The following is a 26,146-nucleotide window of genomic DNA, read 5'->3' as shown; positions in this document are numbered from 1 at the left end:
TAAACCATTGTTAATATTATGTACAATGGTTTTAATATTGGGCTTAAATTAGTGTTTTGGGTTTAATAATAAAAGTCTGAGTGATTTTAATATTAGACTTAAATTTTCTGTTGGTCCAACTATCCGAAAAAAAAAACCGAATTTACTAACCGAATTCAAATTAAACCGACCCCAAAATTAAACTGTAAATAAATCGGTCGAAATTGGGTCTGTATTTTTTACCTGAGGTTAAGAATGGAGTGGGGTTTTGGGCCCGAGCCCGAACCGATGCCCGACCCTAGTACATAAAGCAATGCTCCTTCCAAATTCCAATTCCATACACAATTGTCTTTTGGGGATTGGTTGATGATTATTTAGGAAGAGTTTTCATCAGATTCAAACCCCTTCCTTCTGACCATACATTTTAAATTTCAACTCTTATACTTCATTTCCTCCTGCAAGTAACCATTGAATTAGTATTGAAAATTTGAAACATAATTTTAAAACTGAATATACAATCAGATGTATATTAAACTGAAAATTTGAAACCTTTTAACAATATTAAATAATAATAATAATAATAATAATATTATTATTATTATTATTATTATTATTATTATTATTCAGTATTAACATATCCTTAGCTCCACCATTTACGAATAAATTGATTAATTAAATATAAATTTAAAGATTAAAATGTGATTCCTCTTCTGAGGTCGTTCCACTCTTAATCTTCCTTGAGGTTTTCGAATTAATGAATATCAAAATTACAGCAAAGTTATGCATGTGCATAGTTGTTCAATGCATATCAAGTATAGCAAGGCAAAGCTTATCAATTGTATCTCTTCATATGGAAGTTGTTACCAATTCTATTAATATATTTTTATTATAGGAAAACTATAGGCTAGACTTTAAATGCATGATTTTAATCCTTGTATCCAATTTTAGTTTATATAGTACATGTATATCACATGAAATCATGTATATATGTAATGCCCATCACTGATCACTCCACAACCACCTCAAACACAGATCCTTGTGTTATTCACCATTCAGATAATCCTTCAATTGTCCTTATTACCCCTTTACTTACTAGTGATAAATATGGTTCATGGAGCCGCGCAGTAACAATGACACTTCATGCCAAAAATAAATTAGGTTTTGTTGACGGGTCACTTACCAGTCCAAAGAAGAAAGAAAACATTCTTAAATGGCAACGTTTCAACGATCTGGTTGCAAGTTGGATTCTTAACTCGGTTCAACCGAGATTCGTCCCAGCATTTTGTGCGTTAAAACTGCAGCACAAATTTGGTCTGATCTAAAAGATCGATTCTCTCAATCAAATGCCCCTAAAATATATTAATTAAAACATTTAATTTCTTCCATCAAACAAGAAGGCATGGTTGTCTCTCTTTATTTCACTCAACTCAAATCTCTTTGGGATGAACTTAATTCTATCGCTCATGTCAATCCTTGTATTTATGGTAATGCTAAAAGCATTCTTGATCAGCAGAATCAAGATCGTGCCATGGAATTCCTTCAAGGAGTTCACGACCATTTTTCGACTGTCCATAGTCAAATTCTTATAATAGATCCATTTCTATCAATTCAACGTATCTATAATCTAGTTCGTCAAGAAGAAAAACAAAAAGAGATCAATTTTCGCCCTCTCCCTGCTGAAGAATCAATTGCGCTCCATACCTCTAAAGTGTCATATCGCACTCAAGAAAAACGTCGGCATCCTTACTGTGAACACTGCAATAAGCATGGTCACACTATTGCTACTTGTTATCAGATTCATGGCTTCCCAAATAAGCCACAAAAGAAATCAGAATCATCATCATCCTCTTCCACTAATCAACTGTCAAGCGCACAATATCAAAAACTCATATCTCTCTTAGCTAAAGAAGAGACTATGGGACCATCAATGAACTTGGCAAGTACAACCTTTATTTGTATTCCTTTTTCATGGATTATTGATTCAGGTGCTTCAGACCACATTTTTACATCTCTTTCTTTATTTTCTTCATATTCTCATGTTCATACTCATATATCTGTTCAACTGTCTGATGGGTCTCAAGCGCTTGTGAAACAAATTGGCACTATTAATTGTTCACCATCACTTACACTTACGAATGTTTTCCACATGCCGACTTTCAATTATAATCTATTATCTATCTCACAATTAACAAAATCAATAAATTGTGATGCAATTTTCTCATCTTCTGGTTGTATTTTTCAGGACTGGGCAACGAAGAAGATGATTAGTCAGGATAGTGCTCAGAATGGACTATTTTATCTAAGTGATGCATCGATATCAAATAAGAATGACAAGGATCATTATTGCCTTAGTCATCCATCAAGCTCGTTTTTAGTTCTAAGCATTGTAATAAGTTTGACCTATGGCATTCACACATAGGTCATCCATCGTTGTCTCCTTTTAATTTCATTGTTAAAAATTCTCCAAATATTAAAGCAAATAAAGACTTTATTTGTGAAATTTGTCCGCGTACGAAACAACCATGTTTACCTTTTTCCTTAAGAACTACTTATTCATCTCATTGTTTCGAATTAATTCATGTTGACATTTGGGGTCCATTCTTCATACCATCCAACAATGAATCACGTTATTTTTTAACAATCGTCGATGATTATTCATGATGTACTTGGTTGTATCTAATGCAACATAAATCTGAAACATTCAGTATGTTATTTCATTTTTTTACTCAAATAAATTATCAATTTAACACTAAAATCGATCAAATCAACTTTGGTAATGGGGACATCTTTCTTCCCTAACTCCAAACCATTTGTTGCAACAACAGTTCAGAATTCTTGTCCACACAAATGCAAACATGGTTTCATGATCATCATTTCATTCATCAACGCAGTTGCGTTGCAACTCCTCAACAGAATGGAGTAGTGAAACGAAAACATCGACATCCTCATATTGTTGCAAGAGCGTTGCGCTTTTAAGCGAACCTACCTCTTTCTTTTCGGGAGAATGTGTTCTTACTGCATCATGCCTTATAAACAAACTCCATACTCCTATCCTAAAATATAAATCTCCTCATCAAATTTTACTTGGTTCTCCTCCTTCATACTTATCACTTCGTGTGTTTGGATGTCTATGTTTTGCTAAAAATATGAACATTTAACATAAATTTGATGAGTGGTCCAAACCTGGTATTTTTGTTGGTTACCCTTGTAATCAAAAAGGATATCGCATATATGACATGAAAACTCGTCAAATATATGTCTCTCGTGATGTTCAGTTTCATGAAACTGTATTTCCTTATCAAGATCTTCAATCTCCTCCCTTTAATAATGCCATAAGCATCAACACTCACTTCTTGATTATGAATTTGACGACACGTCTTCCACTTTACCAACTCAACCTAATAGTCCTCCTAGAAATAGTTACAATGATAATCCAAATGACACAATTGTGACTATTTCCTCTTCTCAGGATGATACCTCGTCCAATCTTCCATCAATTTCTGTAGAAAATCTTCCAAATAATCCTCCTATAGAATTAAATCCTTCAAATTGTCGCCATTCTCAACGTATTCTTACTCCTTCAGTCTGCCTCAAGGATTATGTCGCTAAAACTAATAATGTCACATCAAAAATTAATTTTCCTTTAGAAAATTATTTATCATTCTCAAATCTAAGTAGTTCTCATAGAGATTTTCTCATCAATCTCATTGAAAATAAAGAACCAAAATCTTATTCTCAAGCCATACAATCGGCTCAATGGCGTGAATTTATGGCAAAAGAAATTCAAGTCATTGAATCGAGCAACACTTGGACTATATGTCCACTCCCAAAAGGAAAATCAGCAATTGGTTGTAAGTGGGTTTACAAAATAAAATGTCACTTTGATGGTACCATTGAGAGGTATAAGGCTCGATTAGTAGCCAAAGGCTACACTCAATTTTAAGGTATCGATTATCATGATACCTTTGTACCAGTGGCCAAATTAGTCACAGTTTGACTTCTTCTCTCCATTGTTGCCATTAAAAATTGGTAATTACATCAACTTGATGTCAACAATGCATTCCTTAAAGGAGATCTCAATCAAGAATTTTATATGAAATTGCCACCTAGATTCTCTCATAAAGGAAACCATGTGTCTGCAAATTAAACAAATCAATTTATGGTCTTAAACAGGCTTCTCGCCAATGGTTCTCAAAATTCTCCACCACTCTTATTCAAAAAGGTTTATGTCAATCAATTTTTTATTATAGTCTGTTCACTTACAATTATGATCAAACAACCATATTTGTCCTTATTTATGTTGATGACATCATCATCACTGGCAACAATGAAGATTCCATCCTAGATATAAAGCGATTCCTTGCTCAGTCTTTCTCCATCAAAGACCTTGACAATCTTTCCTATTTCTTAGGCATTGAAGTATCCCGTTCTAAAAAGGGAATATTCTTATGTCAAAGAAAACATACACTTGACATTTTATCTGACTCTGGTATGACTGGTTGTCGACCATCAGATTTTCCTATGGAATAACACCTTAGTCTACGGCCCAATGATGGAAGCCTTATTCCTGATCTGACACTCTATCGTCGCCTCATTGGTCGTCTATTATATCTCGCAGTGACACGACCTGATATTCAATATGTTGTTAACACTCTCAGTCAATTCATGCAATCTCCATGCACCTCTCATATGGATGCAGCCACGCGCATTCTTCGATATCTTAAAGGGAGTGTTTGCAAAAGGTTATTTCTCTCAACAGCTAGCTTCATTAATTTAGTTGGGTATGCAGACTCTGATTAGGCCGGTTTTCCTATAACTCGTTGATCCACTACTGGTTATTTCACCATGTCGAGTTCTAATCCAATTTCATGGAAAACCAAGAAGCAACCAATAATTTCACGTTCTTCTGTTGAAGCAGAGTATCGTTCCCTTGCAGCTTTATCTTCTGATTTACAATGGTTAAAATACCTTCTCTTTGATCTAGGTATTTATCACCCTCAACCGATCACAGTTTATTGTGATGGTCAAGTTGCCATCCATATTGCCGAAAATCCAATTTTTCATTAATGCACCAAACGCATTGAAATTGATTATCATTTTGTTCGTGAGAAAATTAAATCAGGTCATATCACTCCTTCATATCTCCAGTTTATTGACCAACTAGCTGACATTTTTACTAAACCTCTTAAAGGCGATTCTTATAAACGGCTACTCGGCAAGTTGGGTGTTCTTGAGATTTCAATCCCACCTCCAACTTGAGGGGGTGTTAGGAATATATTAGACAATTAATGAATACCAAAATTACAGCAAAGTTATGCGTGTACATAGCTGGTTAATGCATATCAAGTACAGCAATGCAAAGCTTATCAATTGTGTCTCTTCATATGGAAATTGTTATCAATTATATTAATAGGGTTTTATTATAGGCAAACTATAGGCTAGGATTTCAATGCATGCTTTCAATGCATATATCCTTGTATCCATTTTTAGTTTATAGGGTACGTGTATATTACATGAAATCATGTATATATGTAATGCAAATCATATGAAACAAAAACAACATTCTGATACAACAATTATTCCTCCTTTACTACATATTGATTTGTTTCTATTATTTATAATCTTTGTACAATTTTAACGACGGTGAGTATTCGACGGAGGTGGTGTCTCGTTTTCTATTTAGTTTTTCAGATGAGTTCTTTGTTGTCGTCCTCCTTTCAATTTGTTGTTTTGGTTTGCCGGCGTTTGGTTGCTATGACTTTTCTGGTGGTTGGTTCGATGTCGCTTTGATGTTTTGTTACAAAAGTTGGGTTTGATATTTGTGGTTTTGATTGGAATCTGATTGTTGTTGTTCTCACGTTACTTTTCAACGGTGTTGGTGTTGGATTCTTGACATTGATATCTGGTGCTTTTCAGATCTGATGAGATCTGTAGTTTTCAGGGTGTTTAAGTTTTCAACACCGCACCATTGGTTATGTGGTAGTTAAAACCTTGTCGATGTAATGTTTTGGTGTTGTCCGATCGGATGTCTTGAACTTGCTCGTTGTGGTTTGGGTTTGTTAGCCTTGAAATCGTCGTTAAGCTTGTTGTGATTTATTTCACAAGAGTTGTTGGTATGTGTATTTTTTATGCGTTGGCGATCGATACATTTATCATTCTTAAAGAGATGGATTTGATTATTCAAGTTCGTCTTTGGTTTTGTTTAGAATGCTTACAAAGTTTTACACACATTTCTTTTACAATTTGGTTCGGGTCCTATGTTGGGTTTGTTGAATTCTGTTAGTTTTATTTGTTTGTTTCGCATTGGATTTATACTAAATATTTATGTCTAGTTTATCTTTTTATACCACTTTTATTTGAATTTTTTATCCAAATAACCAACTTTTTTAAATAAATACTCAAACTAACCTACATTCCCACATATTTCCTAAACTAACCCACTTTCAAAAAAAAAAAAACACAAAGGTGGTGTCAATTGAATTGGCGACAGTGTACAAAAATTAAAAGGAGTTGTCAATCCAATTGGCGAAGTATACAAATACAGAGGAGAGAGAATACACTTTCTTTCCTCTATGTTTGTACATTGTCGTCAATTGGATTGACGACTTCTCTTAATTTTTTGTACGCCAATTGAATTGGCGCCACCTTTGTATTGATTTTTTTTTAGAGTGGGTTAGTTTGAGAAATATATAGAAATGTGGGTTAGTTTGGATATTTATTTAAAAAAATTGGTTATTTGGATAAAAAAAATCCTTTTATTTCTCATATGGTAACACCGTTTAGAGTTTATATGTGATGGTTAGTCCGGTTTAAATCCCCAATTTATTTGTCCTTTCTTTTTATTTATAATATTTTTCTTTGCTTAAAAATAATTAATAAAGTGGTTATCTAAAAATAAAATTGATGATCAGAGTGGCTAATAAAAACATAGACTTATAAATGTATTATGATATTTTTATGGACATGGACCAATACTACTACTATTTAATTAAATAGGCCGATAATGAAAATCTAGTGACCTGAATTAGAATCTGACCCCAAAGTAAATTGTCTTAGAAGGATCGATGTGATATTTAGTTGTGCTTTTCAATAATCAAAATAATATTATATATGTCAAAGGTCAAACCTGATTAAAATTTAGTTTACTATTTTTTTTAGTTTCCTCAAACTTATAATAGTTTAAAGCGATTGATATTGACTAAATATGTCTATATAGTTAATCAATCTCAAATTATCCATATTGGATGCGTTTTAAATTAGATTTGATTAAATTAAAATTAAATCATTATTATTTAATAAAAAAATTATATATTTTTTAATGAATATGTGTTTCTTCCTATTTTAGACGGTCATGTTCTAGATGTCACCAAAATGATAACGGTTAGAATATTGAGGTATTTATAGAGAAGAAAAACAACAACAATTGAAGAAGAAGAAAAAGTTGGTATTATATTGATTCAGCTCAAGAAAATAAAGAGATTACAACAAATTTATATATCAATCTAAATAGTTAACTAACCAACTAATTACTCTAACCAACTAACAACTAAAAATAGAAACTCAAACTAACTCTTAACAAAATTTTGAATAAGAGTTTCTCAAAGTGAAAAGTGTGAATAAGTTTGGTAAACATGAAAATAGCTCTTATGTAATATATTATAACACTCTTCCCCAAGCTTAAGCATGATAGATGTTGATCATGCCAAGCTTGAATACAAATGTGTTGAATTTAGTTGATTGTAGTGGCTTTGTAAGGAAATCGGCCAGTTGTTCCTGCGAAGAGATTGATAACAACTTCAATATTATTTGTTGTACTTTCTCTCGCGTGAAATGGTAGTCTATCTCAAGATGTGTTGTTCTCTCATGAAACATAAGATTTGATGCTATATGTTAAGCACTTTGATTGTCACAATACAAAACTGGGGATTTGGAACATGAAACTTGCAAATCTCTTAGAACATATAAAAGTCATATCAATTCACAAGTAGCTGATAACGGTTTTATTTTGGTTCTTATACCAAAAACGGTTTTATTTTGGTTCTTAGACCGATAATGGTTTCATTTCGGTTCTTACACTGACGACAATTGAATTTATCATCTCCTCGGCATAATCAAGACTTTGTATAGGCATGGCAACTTCCATATCCGTCTTTCATGGACAAAATTCAGGGTTCTCTCGTATTTAATTATCTCCTACCACGATGACATGAAAACTGCCGACACTCATGCTCTCTGGTTGAAGGTAATTAAATAGGGACATCAGTCATACCCTAAATTTTTTTCAAGGATCCTTTATATATTTTTAAGAAGCTTTTCATTTTGAATTATTCAATTACCTTAGTCGGTAGTGTAGTAATGCGGTCAAGCATGAAAGGGTTTGAATCTTACCAAAGCCTAAAATAAATAATAATCAATAGAAACTAAAAAATAATAATAATGCTTACAAGAGAAAAATAATATGGATGTGAAAAATAAAATAAAAGTGAAATAAAATGAAAACAATGATAATTGAATAATTCCACCTGGCTTTAAGCATATGAGGTCAAGGGTTTGAATCTTACCATGTGCTTCATAGCTTCGGTTTTATGTAAATTATTCTCACATGTGCTTTCATATACAAATTCGAAGTTTGTAAATATTATAATTTTAACACAACGTGTGGACCTTTCCATCTAGTTTTGTTTATCAGGATTTAAATGTCTGTAATGCAAGTGGCGAACACCCCATAGCAAAAGTTGTTGTGGCGCATGCAAAAAAGCTTCGCAAGAAGTTCGGTTCTTGCCCTGAGTTCCATACATAAAAAATCAAGAATTGTCATACATAACAATTAGATAAGAACTAAATTACAAACAACAAATTTTAACATATCTGGAATAGTCTCAAATAGCTAGCAAGTTGTCTGGTATCAAAGACAGTTGTAACTCCAACTGTTGCATATAGGATAGTCAATGCAGCGCACCCGTAAGTCTAGCTGGTATGCTCAAGACTACTGAGCAACCACAAGTATCGAGCATCAATATAAACATGAGACTTATCTGCAAAGATAGTACATGCTACTACATGTAGCATGTATACCTTTATGAATGCCTCATACATTTGTCACTTCACAAGCTCGGTATACCCGTCCTCAAGCTAAGACATATGAAAGTGAACTCTCCTATTAAAATCAAACTCATCTAGCACGACCTCTTAAGTAACTCCAAAATCTCGTATAGTCGCGATACATGCAAGTTTCTATTAATAACAGGAGCGATGAAGAATCTATTGTTGATGGGGAGATTAAACAGGGAGGAGATATCATTCAAATTTATAGCCATCTCCCCAAATGGAAGATGAAAGGAAGATGTTTCCTTGTGTCATCGCTCAACAAAGGCAGGCATGAGTGAAGCGTCAAGCATGGTGAGTGAGCAGTTGGCCAATGATAGGAGACCGAAATCTACAATAGTCCTCCTAACCTACTCAAGCATCGGAACCTTACAGAAGCTCTTCATATTTGACCTGTGGGATGTCACCTTCAGCATGGGACAGTCATATAACAAACAAAGTTAAAATTATCAGTTAGTTTCAACACATCAAGTATTAATAATAAATAAATTGGAGCCATCCATCTAGAGCTGTCAAAATAGGATATACGCCCTAAACAGGTTGGTCCTAGCGGGCCTCGGGTTTTTTAAGGTTAGGCCAAAAAAGCTCTGTTGTAATGTGGGCTCGAAAATTACTACATGAGTTCGGTTCTAGATGGATTTCGGGCTACCCGACCCTAAACGAGCTTTTTTTAAATAAAAAATAAAAATAAAAATCTCATAATATTTATTATAAATAAAATTAAAAATTATATTATTTTAAACATAATACATTTTTAAGTGCTACATTATCTTTTATAAATACTATAATATATTTAATACAACACATGTCTAAATTGTATAAATTAATACTCGAATATTTAACATAAGAAAAACTACTACAAAACTAGGAAAGAGTCTTCATTATATTAATGTATAAGATTTAAAAGAGAAATATCGAATAAATTAGAAATAAAATTTAGTGAGATGGAAAAAATCAATGTGTTATTTTGGAGTAAGACAATATAACTATTAATATATATTTTTTATTTTATAGCTATGCAGGCCTAACGGGCTATCCACGGCCCATACGGGTTAGTCCTAATGGGTAGAGGGTTTTTCAGGGTCGGGCGAAAAAACCCTAAAAAATCTAGGCTATAATATTAAGGCTTAAATCCTATGTTTTTTTTGGCCGAACGAGGCGGCCTATATGGGTTAGCCCATTTTGACAACTCTAATCCATCATTTCCTTTTACATTTATAGTTCATCATTTCAAACTCCTAGAAAGTGTACAATATGTAGTCTATTTAGCACTTGTCCCCATATCTATTTTAGAATAGAGTAATACAATAGGATATGTTTGTAATGTTTCGGAATGTGTACAAAAACAACAACAATCATTCCTTATCAATCTAAACATGTACAATCTCTCTTTTGTTGCAAGTCTACCATGACAGGCTAGCCATTAAACAAACATAGTTATATGTCTAGCCACATTACCATAAAACATTTTTCTCCAAGGGACAATTTGTTATGCATCCTTAAGCTCATGATAAACCATATTGGTTTGAAACTTTGTACTTACCTGCAATGTACTCCACATTTGCATATGTTGTACCACAACTATCTGCCTAAGTATAGTCTTCAACATCCAAGAGAAAACATTATTCATGGGTATTGTCATTTAATCATCATCCTTGATATAATAGCAATGGAACTATTTGATTTATATGCTATTAGAGTTTCCACTCAGATTTCATAATAACTTGATCATGTTGGCTTGATTCCACTCAATTAAATAAATCAAGTTTAGACCACCTTGTTTTTTGGGAGAACAAACATGTTTCCATGATATAGGAGATTTCAAGGTGACTTCATCACCTCAAGTCCACAAGAAAGATCTGCAAATGGTTTATATTCTTTGTATCACTTTTATAGGCAAATGAAAACATTGCATCCAGTAATTAGTGATAGTTTAGTTAGAGGAACAAAAAGCATACCCCAACTTTTAATTAAATGCAATATGTCAACAAAGCTTAATGACTTAGCACTCTAATGTTTTATCCTTAACACAATCTTATCAACCAAAAGCGTACATTGTTGTGCAGATAATTTATTGCTGGTTAGAGGAACCCATAAGTACCTAAATGGTAGATGGACCTCGGTTAAAGAAGTTAAAGTTTGTATCTCAGCCTTGATAATGTATCCACACCACCATATTATACTTTGCAATTTGTTGCGTTCGTTGCGAGTCTTGTAGAACTTGAAAAATCAAAGAACACTTTCATAATCAACTCAATTGGCTTAGTATCACCTCTAGCAAATAGTAACATGTCATCTAAAAATTAAGATTAACAATGTGCAGCTTTTCACATTTGGAATGAAAGTTGAAATCCGGAATCCCATTCAGCTTTTGCAAGGATATATGAAGTTATTCCATTACAATTACAAATAATAGAGGCGACAATGGATCTCTCCCAAGCCCCTTTTACCCTTCAAAAATTTGGTATGTTCACCATTTATTATGAATTTTTATGACACGGTAGTAACATAAAGCATCACCCAACTTATGAACTCTATAGGGAAACCAAGTTCTTTCAATATGGTCTCCAAAGCAAGTCATTCAACAATATCATAAGCCTTTTGGAGGCTCATCTGCAACATACACCTATGAACTCCCCCTTTCATATAATAGTCTCTCATAAGCTCATAAGCAAGTAATATATGATCATGGATGTGCTGCCCTGGTACAAAAGTTGCCTGACTTTGATGCACAATACTACTCAACACCTTTCCCAACCTTGTAGTCAACACCTTAGAAATAACTTCATAGATGGTAGTACAACACGATATATATCTATAATTTTTTTTATAGTTTTAGTTGCATGTGTTTATGGCACTGTACATTCTCCATTCTAAAAAAAATTCCATTTCAACGACAATCAAGTCCTTTTTCATAATAGTCCAATTAGATTTGAAGAATATTTAAAATATTTCTCTAAATATTAAAAGCTTTTTTAACTCGTTTTTTATAAATTAAAAGATTAATTTTGAACTCAAGTAACATAAATATACATTATTAGAGAATAAAACATAATTAAAATCATGGTCAGTATAAAACATAATTAACACCTTTCCCAACCTCCTAACCTACTCAAGCATCGGAACCTTATAGAAGCTCTTCATATTTGACCTGTGGGATGTCACATTCAGCATGGGACAGTCCTATAACAAACAAAGTTAAAATTATGAGTTAGTTTCAACACATCAAGTATTAATAATAAATTAATTAAATTTAAGATATATAGAGAGAGAGGTTAAAGGTAGTGCACTGTCAGTGTAAAAGAATATTACACTGACATCCAATCAAAATATTTTATATTGTCAAATCATAACAGTATTTTAAAAATAAAAGTGTGATGTGACGGAATACACGGGTCTCATTGGTTGACAGTGTAAAAATATTTTACACTGTCAATGCATATTTCTTTTTCTCATATATATATATATATATATATATATATATATATATATCATAAACGGTATGCCACATGGTTAATATAATCGATAAGCAGTGATTGATCACTAGGACCTCTTGGGAACACTCCATCAGTGTGTAGAGATGGCTTCGTCGAAGCAGGAGTCATAATCTCTGTATCACCTGTGGCAGTAGCCACGACGTCACCTGTCTCGGCCTCAATAGCAATAGGGGCCGCATTTGTCTCTACCACCTCAGTTGGCTTGATAACATCTTGATTTTGGATCTCCTCGGCATCAGCAGCATCGGTAACCTACTCATCTGCATCATCACTTGGCTCGACACTATTAGAAGTAATTCATATTTAGTTGTACTATTTTCTTAGCCCCTAAGTTTGTTAGAGGGTATTTTAGTATTTTATCCTATTCTAGTAACCCTAGTTTTAGCTTATAAATAGGGTGGCAATCATTGTAACTTTTATCATGTTTTGTAGCTGTCATTCTCTTAATAGAATATTTCCATTCATCATCTATTCTACCTTTGCACCAACAATTGGTATCTAGAGCTCCGGTTCGGATTCATTGGGAAACACGGGAAACACGAGTGAACGTGAGGTCTTGTGTGTTTGATTTTGATTCTTAGATTCGTGTTGAATCTTGAACAAAATCTGATCAGAATTTTAATTCTGTGGGTTGGGAAACACTGTGTGAGAAATCTGAGTGTACTGTGCAAGGTAGAAACATGAACGGAAACGGCAACATGAACACCAAACTTCCAGTATTTGACGGTAAAAACTGGAATCGTTGGATGATCCAAATGCGTGTATTGTTCGGTGCTCAAGATGTTCTAGATCTTGTCACTGATGGTTATGTTCCGGTAGCAGCAGATGCGACGGATGAACAGAAAAACACGCAGAAGGAAGTAAGGAAGAAGGATCAGAAAGCATTGTTCTTCATTCATCAATGTGTTGATGTAAATGTGTTTGAGAAGATTGCAGATTCAACGACAGCAAAGGCTGCGTGGGACACACTGGTTAGATGTTATGGTGGTGACGCATCAGTGAAGAAGGTGAAGCTTCAGTCCTTGAGAAAGCAATATGAGAATCTCAACATGAAGAATAATGAGAAAGTTTCTGAATACATCTCCAGAGTGATTCTGATCACTAATGAGATGAAAGCGTGTGGAGAAACTCTTTCTGAAGAAACAATCATGGAGAAGGTATTGAGATCCCTTACCTCTCAATTTGATTACATTGTGGTAGCAATAGAACATTCCAAAGATTTGAGCACCATGAGAATTGAAGAGCTGCAGAGCAGTCTAGAAGCGCCAGAGTTGCGTTTGACTGAAAGAACTTCTGAAAGGGAAGTAGAGCAGCAGGCTCTGAAAGCAACTTCTGATAGGAGGTATCAGAAGCAGTCAGAAGCCAGGAGAAGATCTGATGGTGGTCAGAAGTCAGAAAGCTCAACCTCTGATAGACAAAAGAATGCTCAGAAGGGAAAAGAGAAGTATGACAAGAAGAAGATCCAATGTTACTGTTGTAAGAAGTTTGGTCACTTTGCTAGAGATTGTTGGTCAAACAAGGAGAGAAAATCAGAAGAAGCAAATATAGCCAGAAGTTCTGATGACGAATCTGTGCTATTGATGGCCTCTGAATCTGATGATATGGATCTGATAGACTGGTGGTATATGGACACTGGCTGTTCAAATCATCTTACTAGAAACAAGAAATGGCTGGTTGACTTTGAATCTGAAAAGAGAACAAAGATCAGATGTGCTGATGACAAATATCTTAATGCAGAAGGTATGGGAAATGTCAGAGTGATTCTGAACAATGGGAAAACAGCATTGATTCAGAACGTGTGGTATGTACCTGGCATCAGAAGCAATCTGATGAGTGTGGGACAATTAATTGAGAAAGGTTTTTCAGTTACCATGAAGGACAATCTTCTGAAGCTGTATGACTGCAATCAGAAGTTGATTATGGAGTCAGAACAGGGAAGGAATAGAACATTCAAGGTGAATGTCAGAACTGCAGACTCAGAATGTCTTAGTGCAACAAGTGCTGAGAAGGAGAGTGAGCTGTGGCACAGAAGATTTGGTCATTTGAATTTCAGAAGCTTAAAACATCTGAATTCAAAGAAGTTGGTACATGGAATTCCTGCAATTAAGAAGCCTGAAAAGTCATGCAAAGTTTGCATGGAAGGAAAACAACCACGATTGCCATTTGCGTCAGAAACTGCTCCAAGAGCAAAACATGCCTTGGGAGTTGTACATTCTGATGTGTGTGGTCCATTTCCAGTAGCATCGATTGGAGAGAATAAATACTTTGTGTTATTTGTTGATGAATTCACAAGAATGACATGGGTATCCCTTATTAAGTTTAAACACGAGGTGTTTGATGAATTCAAGAAGTTCAGAATGAAGGCTGAGAATCAGAGTGGTCAGAAGTTGAAGATTCTTAGAACTGACGGTGGAGGTGAGTATAACTCCAAAGAGTTCCAGAAGTTCTGCGAGGAGAATGGAATTGAGCATGAGGTTACTGCTCCTTATACCCCTCAACACAATGGTCTTGCTGAAAGAAGAAACCGCACTTTGCTTGATATGGTGAGAAGCATGCTAAAGGAGAAGAAGCTTCCTCAGAAGCTTTGGGGAGAAGCTGTTGCCACTGCAACGTATGTACTCAACCGATGTCCTACGAAGAAGTTGAAGGAAATAGTTCCAATACAGAAGTGGACTGGAGATAAGCAAAGTGTTAGTCATCTGAAGGTGTTTGGTTCTGTTTGCTATAAACATGTTCCAGAAGCCAGAAAACAGAAGCTGGATGATAGAAGCAAAGTGATGATTCTGATAGGGTACCACAGTACAGGTGCATACAAGCTCTATTGTCCAGAAACCAATAAAATTGAATTCAGCAGAGATGTGATTGTGAAGGAATCAGAAGTTTGGAATTGGGATAAGTCTCAATCTGATTCTGATGTTAGAACCTCTGAAGAAAGGTCAGAGTTAAGAATTTCTGAAGACGTTGATTCTGATTCTGATAGTGAGTCTGACTCTGGAGAAGACTCAGAAGATGAAGGTGACTCTGATGATCCAGACTCTGATGACCCAGACTCTGATGGTAATCCAGATTCTGGTGGCAATTCAGACTCTGGAAATATGCCAGACCCTGAAGATGGTCAAAGCTCTGGAGGAAGTCAACCATCTGAAGCTAGAAACTCTGAAGCTCAAGACTCTGAACAAGTTCAGAGACCACAAAGAATCAGAAACATCCCCAGAAGATATGCAGAATTTGACATGCTACAAGACACTGAAGTAGACTCTGAAGGAGAAGTTATTCAGTGTGCCATGTTAGTAGACTCTGAACCCATAAGTACAGAAGAGGCTCTTAAGCAGAAGCTCTGGCTGAAGGCCATGAAAGAAGAACTTGATGCTATAGAGAGAAACAAGACTTGGAAGCTGACAGAACTTCCAAAAGACAAGAAAGCCATCAGCGTCAGATGGGTTTTCAAGCAGAAGTTAAAACCAGATGGTTCAATTGGCAAACATAAAGCAAGGTTGGTAGCCAGAGAATTTCTACAGAAACCTGGGCTGGATTACTCTGAAGTGTTTGCACCTGTAGCAAGACATGAAACAATCAGAATGGTGATTGCAATAGCTGCTAACAGGAATTGGCCTCTGATGCATTTAGATGTAAAATCTGCATTTCTGAACGGTCCATTAGAAGAAGAAGTTTACGTGTCACAACCTCCTGGATTTGTAAAAAAGAATCAGGAAGGGATGGTGTACAGATTATACAAAGCTCTATATGGATTGAAACAAGCGCCCAGAGCTTGGAATCAGAAGATTGATTTATTTTTCAAGAAGCAAGGCTTTCAGAAATGTGAGATGGAGTACGGTGTCTATGTTCAGCATACTTCTGAAGGAAATATGACTCTGGTATGTTTATATGTTGATGATATACTGCTGACTGGAAGTTCTGAACAGGAGATAGCCAAGTTCAAGAAAGTTCTGATGAATGAATTCGAAGTGACTGATCTAGGCAAAATGACATACTTTCTAGGGATGGAATTCAGATACTCTGAGAAAGGTATTATTTTGCATCAGCTCAAGTATGAATTAGAACTTCTGAAGAGATTTGATCTGAAGAATTGTAAGATTGCTGTCACACCTTCTGATACAAATCAGAAACTGGATTCTGACTCTGATGGAAAGGATGTGGACGCTACAACCTTCAAACAGTTGGTTGGTTCTCTGAGGTATTTGTGCAATACCAGACCTGATATTTGCTATTCAGTTGGGATGGTTAGTAGGTTCATGAGTAAACCTAAGTGGTCCCATTACCAAGCTGCTGTCAGGATTCTGAGGTATATCAAGGGAACTCTGAAGTATGGAGTATTATTTCCTTCTGGAAGAAAGGATGAGTCAGAACTTCTGAGTTATTCAGATTCTGATTGGTGTGGAGACAGAGTTGACAGAAGAAGTACGTCTGGGTACTTATTCAAATTTCTGGGAGGTCCCATTTCTTGGTGTTCCAAGAAGCAACCTGTTGTGGCGTTGTCAACTTGTGAAGTTGAATACATTGCAGGTGTTGTTACTGCATGCCAAGCTGTGTGGATTCTGAATCTATTGCAGGATCTGAAGATTAAAGTAAACAAACCTCTGAAGCTGATGATTGACAACAAGTCTGCAATCAATCTTGCCAGAAACCCAGTGTTGCATGGGAGAAGCAAGCACATTGAGACCAAGTATCATTTTCTGAGACATCAAGTTCAGAGGGGAGTGTTAGAAGTTGTACACTGCAGCACTCAGAAACAGTTGGCAGATGTTCTGACGAAAGCTATCAAGACTGATCAATTTCTCAGATTAAGGGATGAAATTGGTGTTACAAGTTTTGATGGAATATGAATTAAGGGATGGTATTAGAAGTAATTCATATTTAGTTGTACTATTTTCTTAGCCCCTAAGTTTGTTAGAGGGTATTTTAGTATTTTATCCTATTCTAGTAACCCTAGTTTTAGCTTATAAATAGGATGGCAATCATTGTAACTTTTATCATGTTTTGTAGCCGTCATTCTCTTAATAGAATATTTCCATTCATCATCTATTCTACCTTTGCACCAACAGACACCTCTAACAGTTCGATGTCGGGTGCTACGAGGTGCGCAGAAGAACGGTTAAGTCAATCGTTTCTGATGAAAACTTGTTGGAACTACTCTCCCCATCCGTACATGCGAAGACTCTGCCTGCCTCAGTTTCCCTAGCACGGACCATCACACCCCCTCTATTCGTGACCATGGAAACAATACTGTCGTCATTTCCCATGTTCTCACTAAACAATAGAAAAAATGAAAGAAAACAAATAAAAAAACAACTAGCTACTACCAGTAATTTCAACATTTCTAGAATTATGCACTTGTTGACAGAAATTTAAAAACTTCCAGTACTATTTTTAAAAAATAGAACTATCGATAATTTCGAAATTCTCAATATACATGTTTCAGTTGTTTCCCAAATTTTTAAAATGACTGTCTACCGACATTTTTAAAATTCACGGTATGAATACATGAATTATTAACTTAAACTTTGAAATTTTCAATAAAAATTCAAGAAAATTTTGATTTTTTATCATAAATTTTAACATTGCCATAAAAATTTATGAAAGTTGAAAAAATATTTATTTTAGATGAAATTGCGGTATGGTATCACCAAGCAAGTTTTGATAAATGCGGGAATTTTGAATGGAATTGAAAATTTTTGTTTTAAAATTATGAAGGATGTTAGATATAAATTGGAGGTGGCAAATTAAATTCTCCCCGGTTAGGAACAATGCATTATCAGGATTTATTATACTTGTCGTTTGCTGTTGTAACAAACGTTTAAATGGAAGCACGATGATCCCATTACCATTGTCTGCATATTTAATCAAAAAGTAAAACATGAAGATTTAAATATAATATCCTGATTCCTAACAAACAAATAATGCATGGCAGAATAAAATGAAAGATTTCTTGCACTCCATAAACAATGATTAATTAACATTACGTTCTCAATCCAACAGGATCCGAGTTAGAAAAAGTGAGGTGCAAGTAACAATAATAAAATAAAACGGAAACACCTTGGAACGAAAGAAAGATTTGGAAAAAAAATGATTTTTCACTTTGAAAAATAGAAACAACGAGTTTTCAACGAGTGGAGTGCACGCATCAAAATAAAAAAGCCACCACGTTTAACAACAAAGCATACACAAATAAATACAAAAACATTTATAATATAGTATTCAATTTCAAAGAACCAAGAACCTATTGCTAATTACTTTTCTGTTTTCTCAAACGTGAAATCGATTTTGTGTTCAGAAGCACTTCCACTAAGGTGAACTTTGTTTATTATCAATTGTATTAGCTTTGACTTTTAATTAAAACTGGAGCTGTAGTTTTTTTTAGCTTAATTCGGTTTGATTTGATGTTTTTGAAAGCAGGTTTGTAATATGGGAAATACAGAATCAATGTCTGAATCTCAGAATGAATTTTACTATCAACACCCTCCTGCTAATTACGATGGGAGTTCTGTGAGTAATAGCTATCAGCAACCTTCTTATGATGGAAGTTTAGATAATGATCAACCCTCTTCTTATGCTGCTACGAGTTCGGCGAATACTCGCCATCGTCGGGACCTGCAACCAACCTATATAGCTGACAATTTCAGCTCATTGGAACAGGTCTTAGCTGATAATTTAGAAAGGATAATCAGTAGTTAGACGTTACTAATCATAGAAATTTCATGCTTATTATAGAAGGTTTATGATGTTTTCAGGTTGTTTCTGCTCTGAGAGAAGCTGGTTTGGAATCGTCGAATTTAATACTTGGTATTGATTTCACAAAAAGCAATGAGTGGACAGGTTATTCCTTTTTGAAACATGAAATTATTGTACATGGTTATGTAAATATGAATGTAAAAAAAATCATTTTGTGATAATTATAGGTAAGTACGCATTTCATCGGAAGAGTCTTCATCATATCGGAAGCACTCCTAATCCGTATGAGCAAGCAATATCGATAATTGGGCGTACACTGTCTACTTTTGATGAAGATAATTTGATACCGTGTTTCGGGTTTGGTGATGGTGAGTAACTGTTTCTGACTTTGTGAAAATGTTGTGTTTTCTGTTTTGTTGATTTTAGTTCATTCGGTTTTGTAGCTTCTACACACGATAAGAATGTGTTCAGTTTTTATCCGGGGAGTAGAGTCTGTCATGGTTTTGAGGAAGTACTTGCACGCTATAGACAGATTGTTCCACTCTTGAAACTGTCAGGTTTGCTTTGCGACATTTCAATCAAATTTACTAGAAGTATATATGAGTCACATAGATTGCTCCACTCTAGAAGTACTATAAAGGAATGCCCTCCTTTTTTGTTATAGGGCCAACATCATTTGCCCCTGTAATTGATGCGGCAATTGACATTGTGGAAAGTAACAACGGTCAATATCATGTTCTTGTCATTATTGCGGATGGCCAGGTTATTATAACTACTGATTTTTTTTCTGTTATTTTCATGACATGCTGTCTTTGTTTCTTTTCCTACATTTCTCTCCTTTTTCCCTAGGTTTCTAGAAATCCTGGTACACCGCGTGGGAAGCTTAGTCCGCAAGAACAGGCAACGGTTAGTTCCATAATTGCTGCAAGGTAAAGTAACTTTTTCTGTAGTCTTTTTATTGTTGGTTGTGGTATTTGTCTTTTATGTTGAGCTGTTATGATTTTCAGTCATTATCCTCTCTCCATTATTTTGGTTGGAGTTGGAGACGGACCATGGGATGAGATGAAGCACTTTGATGATAACATTACTGGACGCTTATTTGACAACTTTCAGGTACTCAATATTAAATGACAAATGCGACATTTCATTAGCTAATTTGAACTGTTTTGTGAAGTTGTTCTCATGGTTGAGACTTGAGACAGACAATCTATAAAGCTCTACCTTAAAATTGATAAATCTAATATGACTTACAGTTGTGTTTATCCAATGTCTAGCTCATCGGTAGATTAAGGAGAATCATATGCTGCAACAGATTCAGCATTCCGTATTTTCCTTCTGATGAAAATGATTACTTATCAACTGTTTCCCGTTTTATTTTTTTAGTTTGTAAACTTCACAAAAATCATGTCTGAGAATACGGAAGCATCCAAGAAGGAAACAGCATTCGCACTTGCTGCCCTTATGGAGATTCCATTTCAGTACCGAGCCGCTCAAAATATACAACTTTCCAAGTAAGCTCTGCATTTCAAGTCCAATGATTCTATTTTACTACATTCAAGCATTATAACTGAGTGTCAAATCATTTTCATGTTGTAGCGAACATGTTCGGCGTCAACATAAAAGGCCTCTCCCTCCACCGAAGGAAGTAATAGATCACGATAATGCATTCACAGAGACTCCACGCGTGACAAATTTCGATTCGGTTGAACCAGCAGCTCCAGCCAGTGCCGAACCAGTATGTTTCCTTGCACTCCATGTATCTTTCTACTGTCATAATAATCAAGCTATGAGATTAACATCTTTCTCTTTACTTAAGGTATGCCCTATTTGCCTCACCAATCCGAAGGACATGGCTTTCGGATGCGGTCATACTGTAAGTCTGTTTATATGCTAGTTTCAATAATACACCTTTTGGTATGTTGGAATTACATACAATAGTAAAATAATTGCATTATATTAAGCACAATTTTTTTGGAAAATGTATTTAACAAAACTGCTGAAAACCGCATTCTATTTTATGCAGACATGCAAGGAGTGTGGAGCTACATTATCTTCATGCCCTATGTGCAGGCAACAAATTACAACTCGCTTGAGATTATACACTTAAGTCAAATTTCTTGCTAATTTATTCTATAACATTATATTACCGCAGTTGATGGATAATTAATAGTAAACAGTATAGTACCATTATTTCTTTACAATTCAGCCTAACAATGAGATGTATAGAAATGTTGAGTGTAAATGTAATGCTTGTAGATTATTTTTGTACCCAAAAATTATGTTCATTATTTTTAAGTGTATAGAATAAAACTAACCCAAAAAGCTTCTCTAACGGTGCTATACATTTAGAAATTCTGAATTTTATCTTAAATTTGAGAGTCATCAACCATGTACTTGTTAATTTACTTAAATTTGTTGCCAATTAGGGATAGTAAAAATAGTAGTTTATTCAAACTTTGATATGCAATGTTTGACAATATTTTGTAGTATAGATAGGGTGTTAAAAATCGAATTGATACAATAGAAATTTCCAAATCGAATTGAACCAAATTAAAAATTAAAAAAAAAATGCATTTGATTCGGACGAGATTGAGTCATTTTTTAACATAACCGTATTGTTCGATTCGGTTTGCGGTTTGTATTTAAAAAACCGGATCAAACTGAATCAAATCGCATTATATTACAACTTAAACTTCACTTAATCCACATTCAATCCAAACTCAAACGTAGTATGCGTTGGTCTTACGATTACAAATGATTTTCTCTTCCTCACACTTAAGATTTCAGTTTCAACCTTATCAAATATCTTCTATCATTATCACACTTCCGTCTCATCTTCTTCGTCAGGTTCTCTTCTTTAATCTCTCGTCTCTTATGTGATTTCTTCTTCAATTATCTCTAATCTTTCATCTCTCTTTTTTTTATTATAATGTTTCTGATAATTTTATATTTTATATTCCATTTTTTACTAATATAATTTTTATATATTAAATGTCAAATTGTTGTCTAAATATGATAAACTTTGTTGTTATTTGCTAATATCTAAATGACAAAATACAAAATTATATTATTTTTTATAAATATAAATGTATGTATGATCAATAAAAATCTTATAAAAAACTCAATCAATTAAATCAAACCACATTGATTTAATTTAATTTTAAAAAATCAACTGAATGAAACCGCATCACACATTTTTTCTTTCAATTTGGATGACTTTTAACACTCATTATCATAACAGTAGCAATGTTCAAAAGTTGCTAATGATAGAATAGAATATTTTGTTATAATTAGTCATAATTAGTTTCCTATAATTATGTTGTATCATAATTAGATAGTTGACCAAATGTTACATATTGATGTATATATATTCTATTCAGATCAATGAGAAGGACACGATTTCCATTATCTTACCTGGTATCAATCCTAACCGATCCCTCTTTCTAAAAAACAAAAAAAATGTGTTTTTTCTTCTCCCTCATTCAGTCCGCCGCCGCACGCTTCTTCTCCCTCCTCGAAGTCTGCCGCCGCAACAGGACTACTGTACTATGTACCGCCGCCGCCGAACACGAGAACCACCTTATTCTCTCGCCTTCCGCCTTTGTTCGCGTCGCCGCCATCGCACTTGCAGCCATGTCTGAATCAGACCATTCATAACACAGTACCGTCGTTACCCACAAATCTGTTGATACTGGGGATTCCGGCCAATCCAAGAACACCACGTTTCGAGGTTCCAAATCGGAGTTTCATCCCGCACTTGCCGTCTCCAATATTAGGAATCACATTCCTATTATTCTTGAGATGGAAAAAGATCAATATGGTATCTGGGCCGAGCTTTTCCGCATCAATGCTCGCTCACATCGAGTCCTGCATCACATCGTTCCATCTATCGAAAAAGAGTCACTAGCCATTACCGACGCCAACCATGAACAATGATCCACTCTTTGGATTTATTCCACTATTTCTACCGATTTGTTGACCAATATTCTAGAACCCAACTCCACTGCAATGGAAGCATGGAATCGCTTGGAAGATATTTTTCAGGACAACCAAAATGCTAGAGTTGTCACTCTTGAGCAAGAATTTTCTAACACTCGTATGGAGGATTTTCCCAATGTCTCAGCTTACTGTCAGCGTCTTAAGATGCTTTCTGATCAGTTGAGAAATATCGATTCCCCTGTCAACAATCATTGTCTGATCCTTCAGTTGATCTCTGGTCTCCCAGAAGCTTACCGCAGTGTTGCTACTTTGATTCGTCAGAGCAACCCTCTTCCGGCATTCTATCAGGCTCGTGTCATGCTCACTTTAGAAGAAGCCAGTATGGCTAAGATGGCAAACACAGGCTCTTATGCTGCTATGCACACCACTCAGCCGAAACCTACTGAAGACATCTCTCAGCGTGGCAACCGCCGTCCCGACAACCGTTCTAGCTCTCGTGGCAACCAGGGTCGCGGAGGAGGATGTGGTAACCGCAGTGCACTTTAGTCTGGAGCTCCCAACGCTCCCTCACCTTGGTCCGTTCCTCCTTGGCAACAGCAACAACAGTACCCAACCTGGCACCATGGGGTTGGACTCCACCACCATGGACTATGCCACCGTGTTCGTATCCCACCTCTCAGTGGACACGCCCTGCCGGTCCTCCTAAGCAGTCAGGCATTCTAGGACAGCGTCCTCAGGTGTATGCAACCTCTACCTCATCTCAGATATCGACAGACATTGAGACCGCATTGCACACCATGTCACTCCACACTCCTGATAATCAGTGGTACATGGACACGGGCGCAACATCTCACACAACCGCATCACAAGGTAACCTCTCGTCTTATTTTCCTGTAAGTAATTCAAATCAGAAATTCATTGTAGGCAGTGGCCATGGAATTCCAATTCACGGCACCGGACACACACAAATAACCACATCTCACAAACCCCTTCACCTTAACCATGTCCTGCATGCCCCGAAAATTATTAAAAATTTAATTTCTGTGAGACGACTTACCACTAACAACAATGTTTCTGTTTACTTTGATCCTTTTGGTTTTACTGTCTCTGATTTTCAGACGGGGATCACCCTTCTCAGATGTGACAGTCGTGGAGATCTTTATCCAGTTACCACTCCTCCCAGTTTTGTCGGTCTCACATCCAGTCTTTGGCATAGTCGTCTTAGTTATCCTAGAGTGTCTGTTTTGAATTCCCTTCGCAAAAATAAGTTCATATGTTGTGAACCTTTTAATTCTTCTGTCGTTTGTGACTATTGTGTTTTAGGCAAACAAGTTAAATTGTCATTTTTTGATTCTCAAACTACGACTTTGATGCCTTTTGACATTTTACATAGTGATTTATGGACGTCTCCAATTTTAAATTCTGTTAGTCATAAATATTGTCTTATTCTTAGATGATTTTACAAACTTCTTGTGGATTTTTCCTATTAGCAGAAAATCTCATGTGTTCGAAACGTTCAAGTCACTTACTCAACTCATTCAAACTCAATTTTTGCAAAAAGTCAAAACTTTTCAATGTGACAATGGCGGTGAATATAATAATGAGCTTTTTCAAAAATATTGCACTGATCATGGTCTAGTTTTTCGTTTCTCTTATCCCCACACATCCTCACAAAATGGGAAAGCGGAACGCAAAATAAGAACCATTAATAATATGATACGCACTATGCTAGCTCATTCTTTTGTTTCCCCCTCGTTTTGGCATCATGCTCTCCACATGACAACTTACTTGTTAAATACTATTCCCTGTAAAACACTTCATAATCAGTCAACAACACAACTCATGTATCTTTGTGATCCCACCTACACACATCTCAGAGTGTTTGGTTGTCTATGTTATCCATTATTCCCATCATCTACCATTCACAAGTTACAACCCCGCTCTACTCCGTGTGTCTTCTTGGGTTATTCGCCGAATCATAGAAGTTATAAGTGTTTTGATTTGTCTAATAGAAAATTAATAATTTTAAGGCATGTTATCTTTGATGAAACTCAATTTCCCTTCACCAAGATACACTCCCTTCACCTCACTTTTATCAATTCCTAGATGATGACTTTCACCCCTACCTTATACATCAGTGGCAAAATCAAATTTCACCACCTGTTGCACATAACCAACCAACACCCATAATCCCAATTGACTAACCACTACCCTCAATAAACCAACAATCATCATCTCATACCTCTTCGATCAACACACCCATTACAATAAACTCTCCGTCACCACCATCAATTCAACCGCATCCACATCCACCTACATGAACCATCACCACCCGAAGCATGAAAGGCATTGTCAAACCCCGCACGATATTTAACTTATCAATCTCTCACTCTGACCACACCATCTCTCTCATGCCTAAAAACCCCAAACTAGCCTTATCAGACCCGAATTGGAAATCCGCAATGCAATCTGAATTTGATGCTCTTATTCGAAATAAGACGTGGGATTTAGTTCCTCGTCCTTGTGATGCTAATCTTATTCGATGTATGTGGATTTTTAGGCATAAGAAAAATTCTGATGGCTCCTTTGAGCGTTATAAGGTTCGTCTTGTAGGTGATTGCAGGTCACATGTTGCAGGTGTGGATTGTGATGAGACTTTTAGCCCCGTGGTGAAACCCGCTACCATTCGAACAGTGCTTACCATTGCTCTATCCAAATCCTGGCTCATTCATCAACTGGATGTCCAGAATGCCTTTTTACATGGTGACCTTCATGAAACTGTTTACATGCATCAGCCATTGGGTTTCCGCGACCTCCGTCATCCAGATTATGTATGTCGATTGAAGAAGTCATTGTATGGTCTCAAGCAAGCGCCTAGGGCATGGTACCAACGTCTTGCTGACTATGTCGCCACCATTGGCTTTCGCCATAGCACA

At 35.6% G+C, this 26,146-nt stretch overlaps 2 protein-coding genes across 2 annotated transcripts; both read left to right on the top strand.

Annotated features, from left to right (window-relative positions):
* The first annotated feature begins 18,715 nt into the window (after positions 1 to 18,715).
* Positions 18,716 to 21,653, top strand: LOC127079161 (E3 ubiquitin-protein ligase RGLG3). Its single transcript, XM_051019581.1, has 12 exons — positions 18,716 to 18,889; positions 18,996 to 19,235; positions 19,331 to 19,415; positions 19,499 to 19,639; positions 19,715 to 19,828; positions 19,936 to 20,033; positions 20,121 to 20,200; positions 20,279 to 20,384; positions 20,655 to 20,782; positions 20,868 to 21,006; positions 21,088 to 21,144; positions 21,295 to 21,653. The coding sequence occupies exons 2-12, from the start codon at positions 19,005 to 19,007 to the stop codon at positions 21,376 to 21,378; spliced, it is 1,263 nt and encodes a 420-aa protein (XP_050875538.1). The 5' UTR covers positions 18,716 to 18,889; positions 18,996 to 19,004; the 3' UTR covers positions 21,379 to 21,653.
* Positions 21,654 to 23,279: 1,626 nt separating this feature from the next.
* LOC127079351 (uncharacterized) lies at positions 23,280 to 23,756 on the top strand. Its single transcript, XM_051019746.1, has one exon. The coding sequence runs from the start codon at positions 23,280 to 23,282 to the stop codon at positions 23,754 to 23,756; it is 477 nt and encodes a 158-aa protein (XP_050875703.1).
* The last annotated feature ends 2,390 nt before the right edge of the window (positions 23,757 to 26,146 follow it).

The sequence above is a fragment of the Lathyrus oleraceus genome, chromosome 5 (assembly GCF_024323335.1).
Source record: "Lathyrus oleraceus cultivar Zhongwan6 chromosome 5, CAAS_Psat_ZW6_1.0, whole genome shotgun sequence".
Taxonomy (NCBI): Eukaryota; Viridiplantae; Streptophyta; class Magnoliopsida; order Fabales; family Fabaceae; genus Lathyrus; species Lathyrus oleraceus.
The sequence above is the reverse complement of the archived record's forward strand: the minus strand, read 5'-3'. Positions and strand labels throughout refer to the sequence as shown.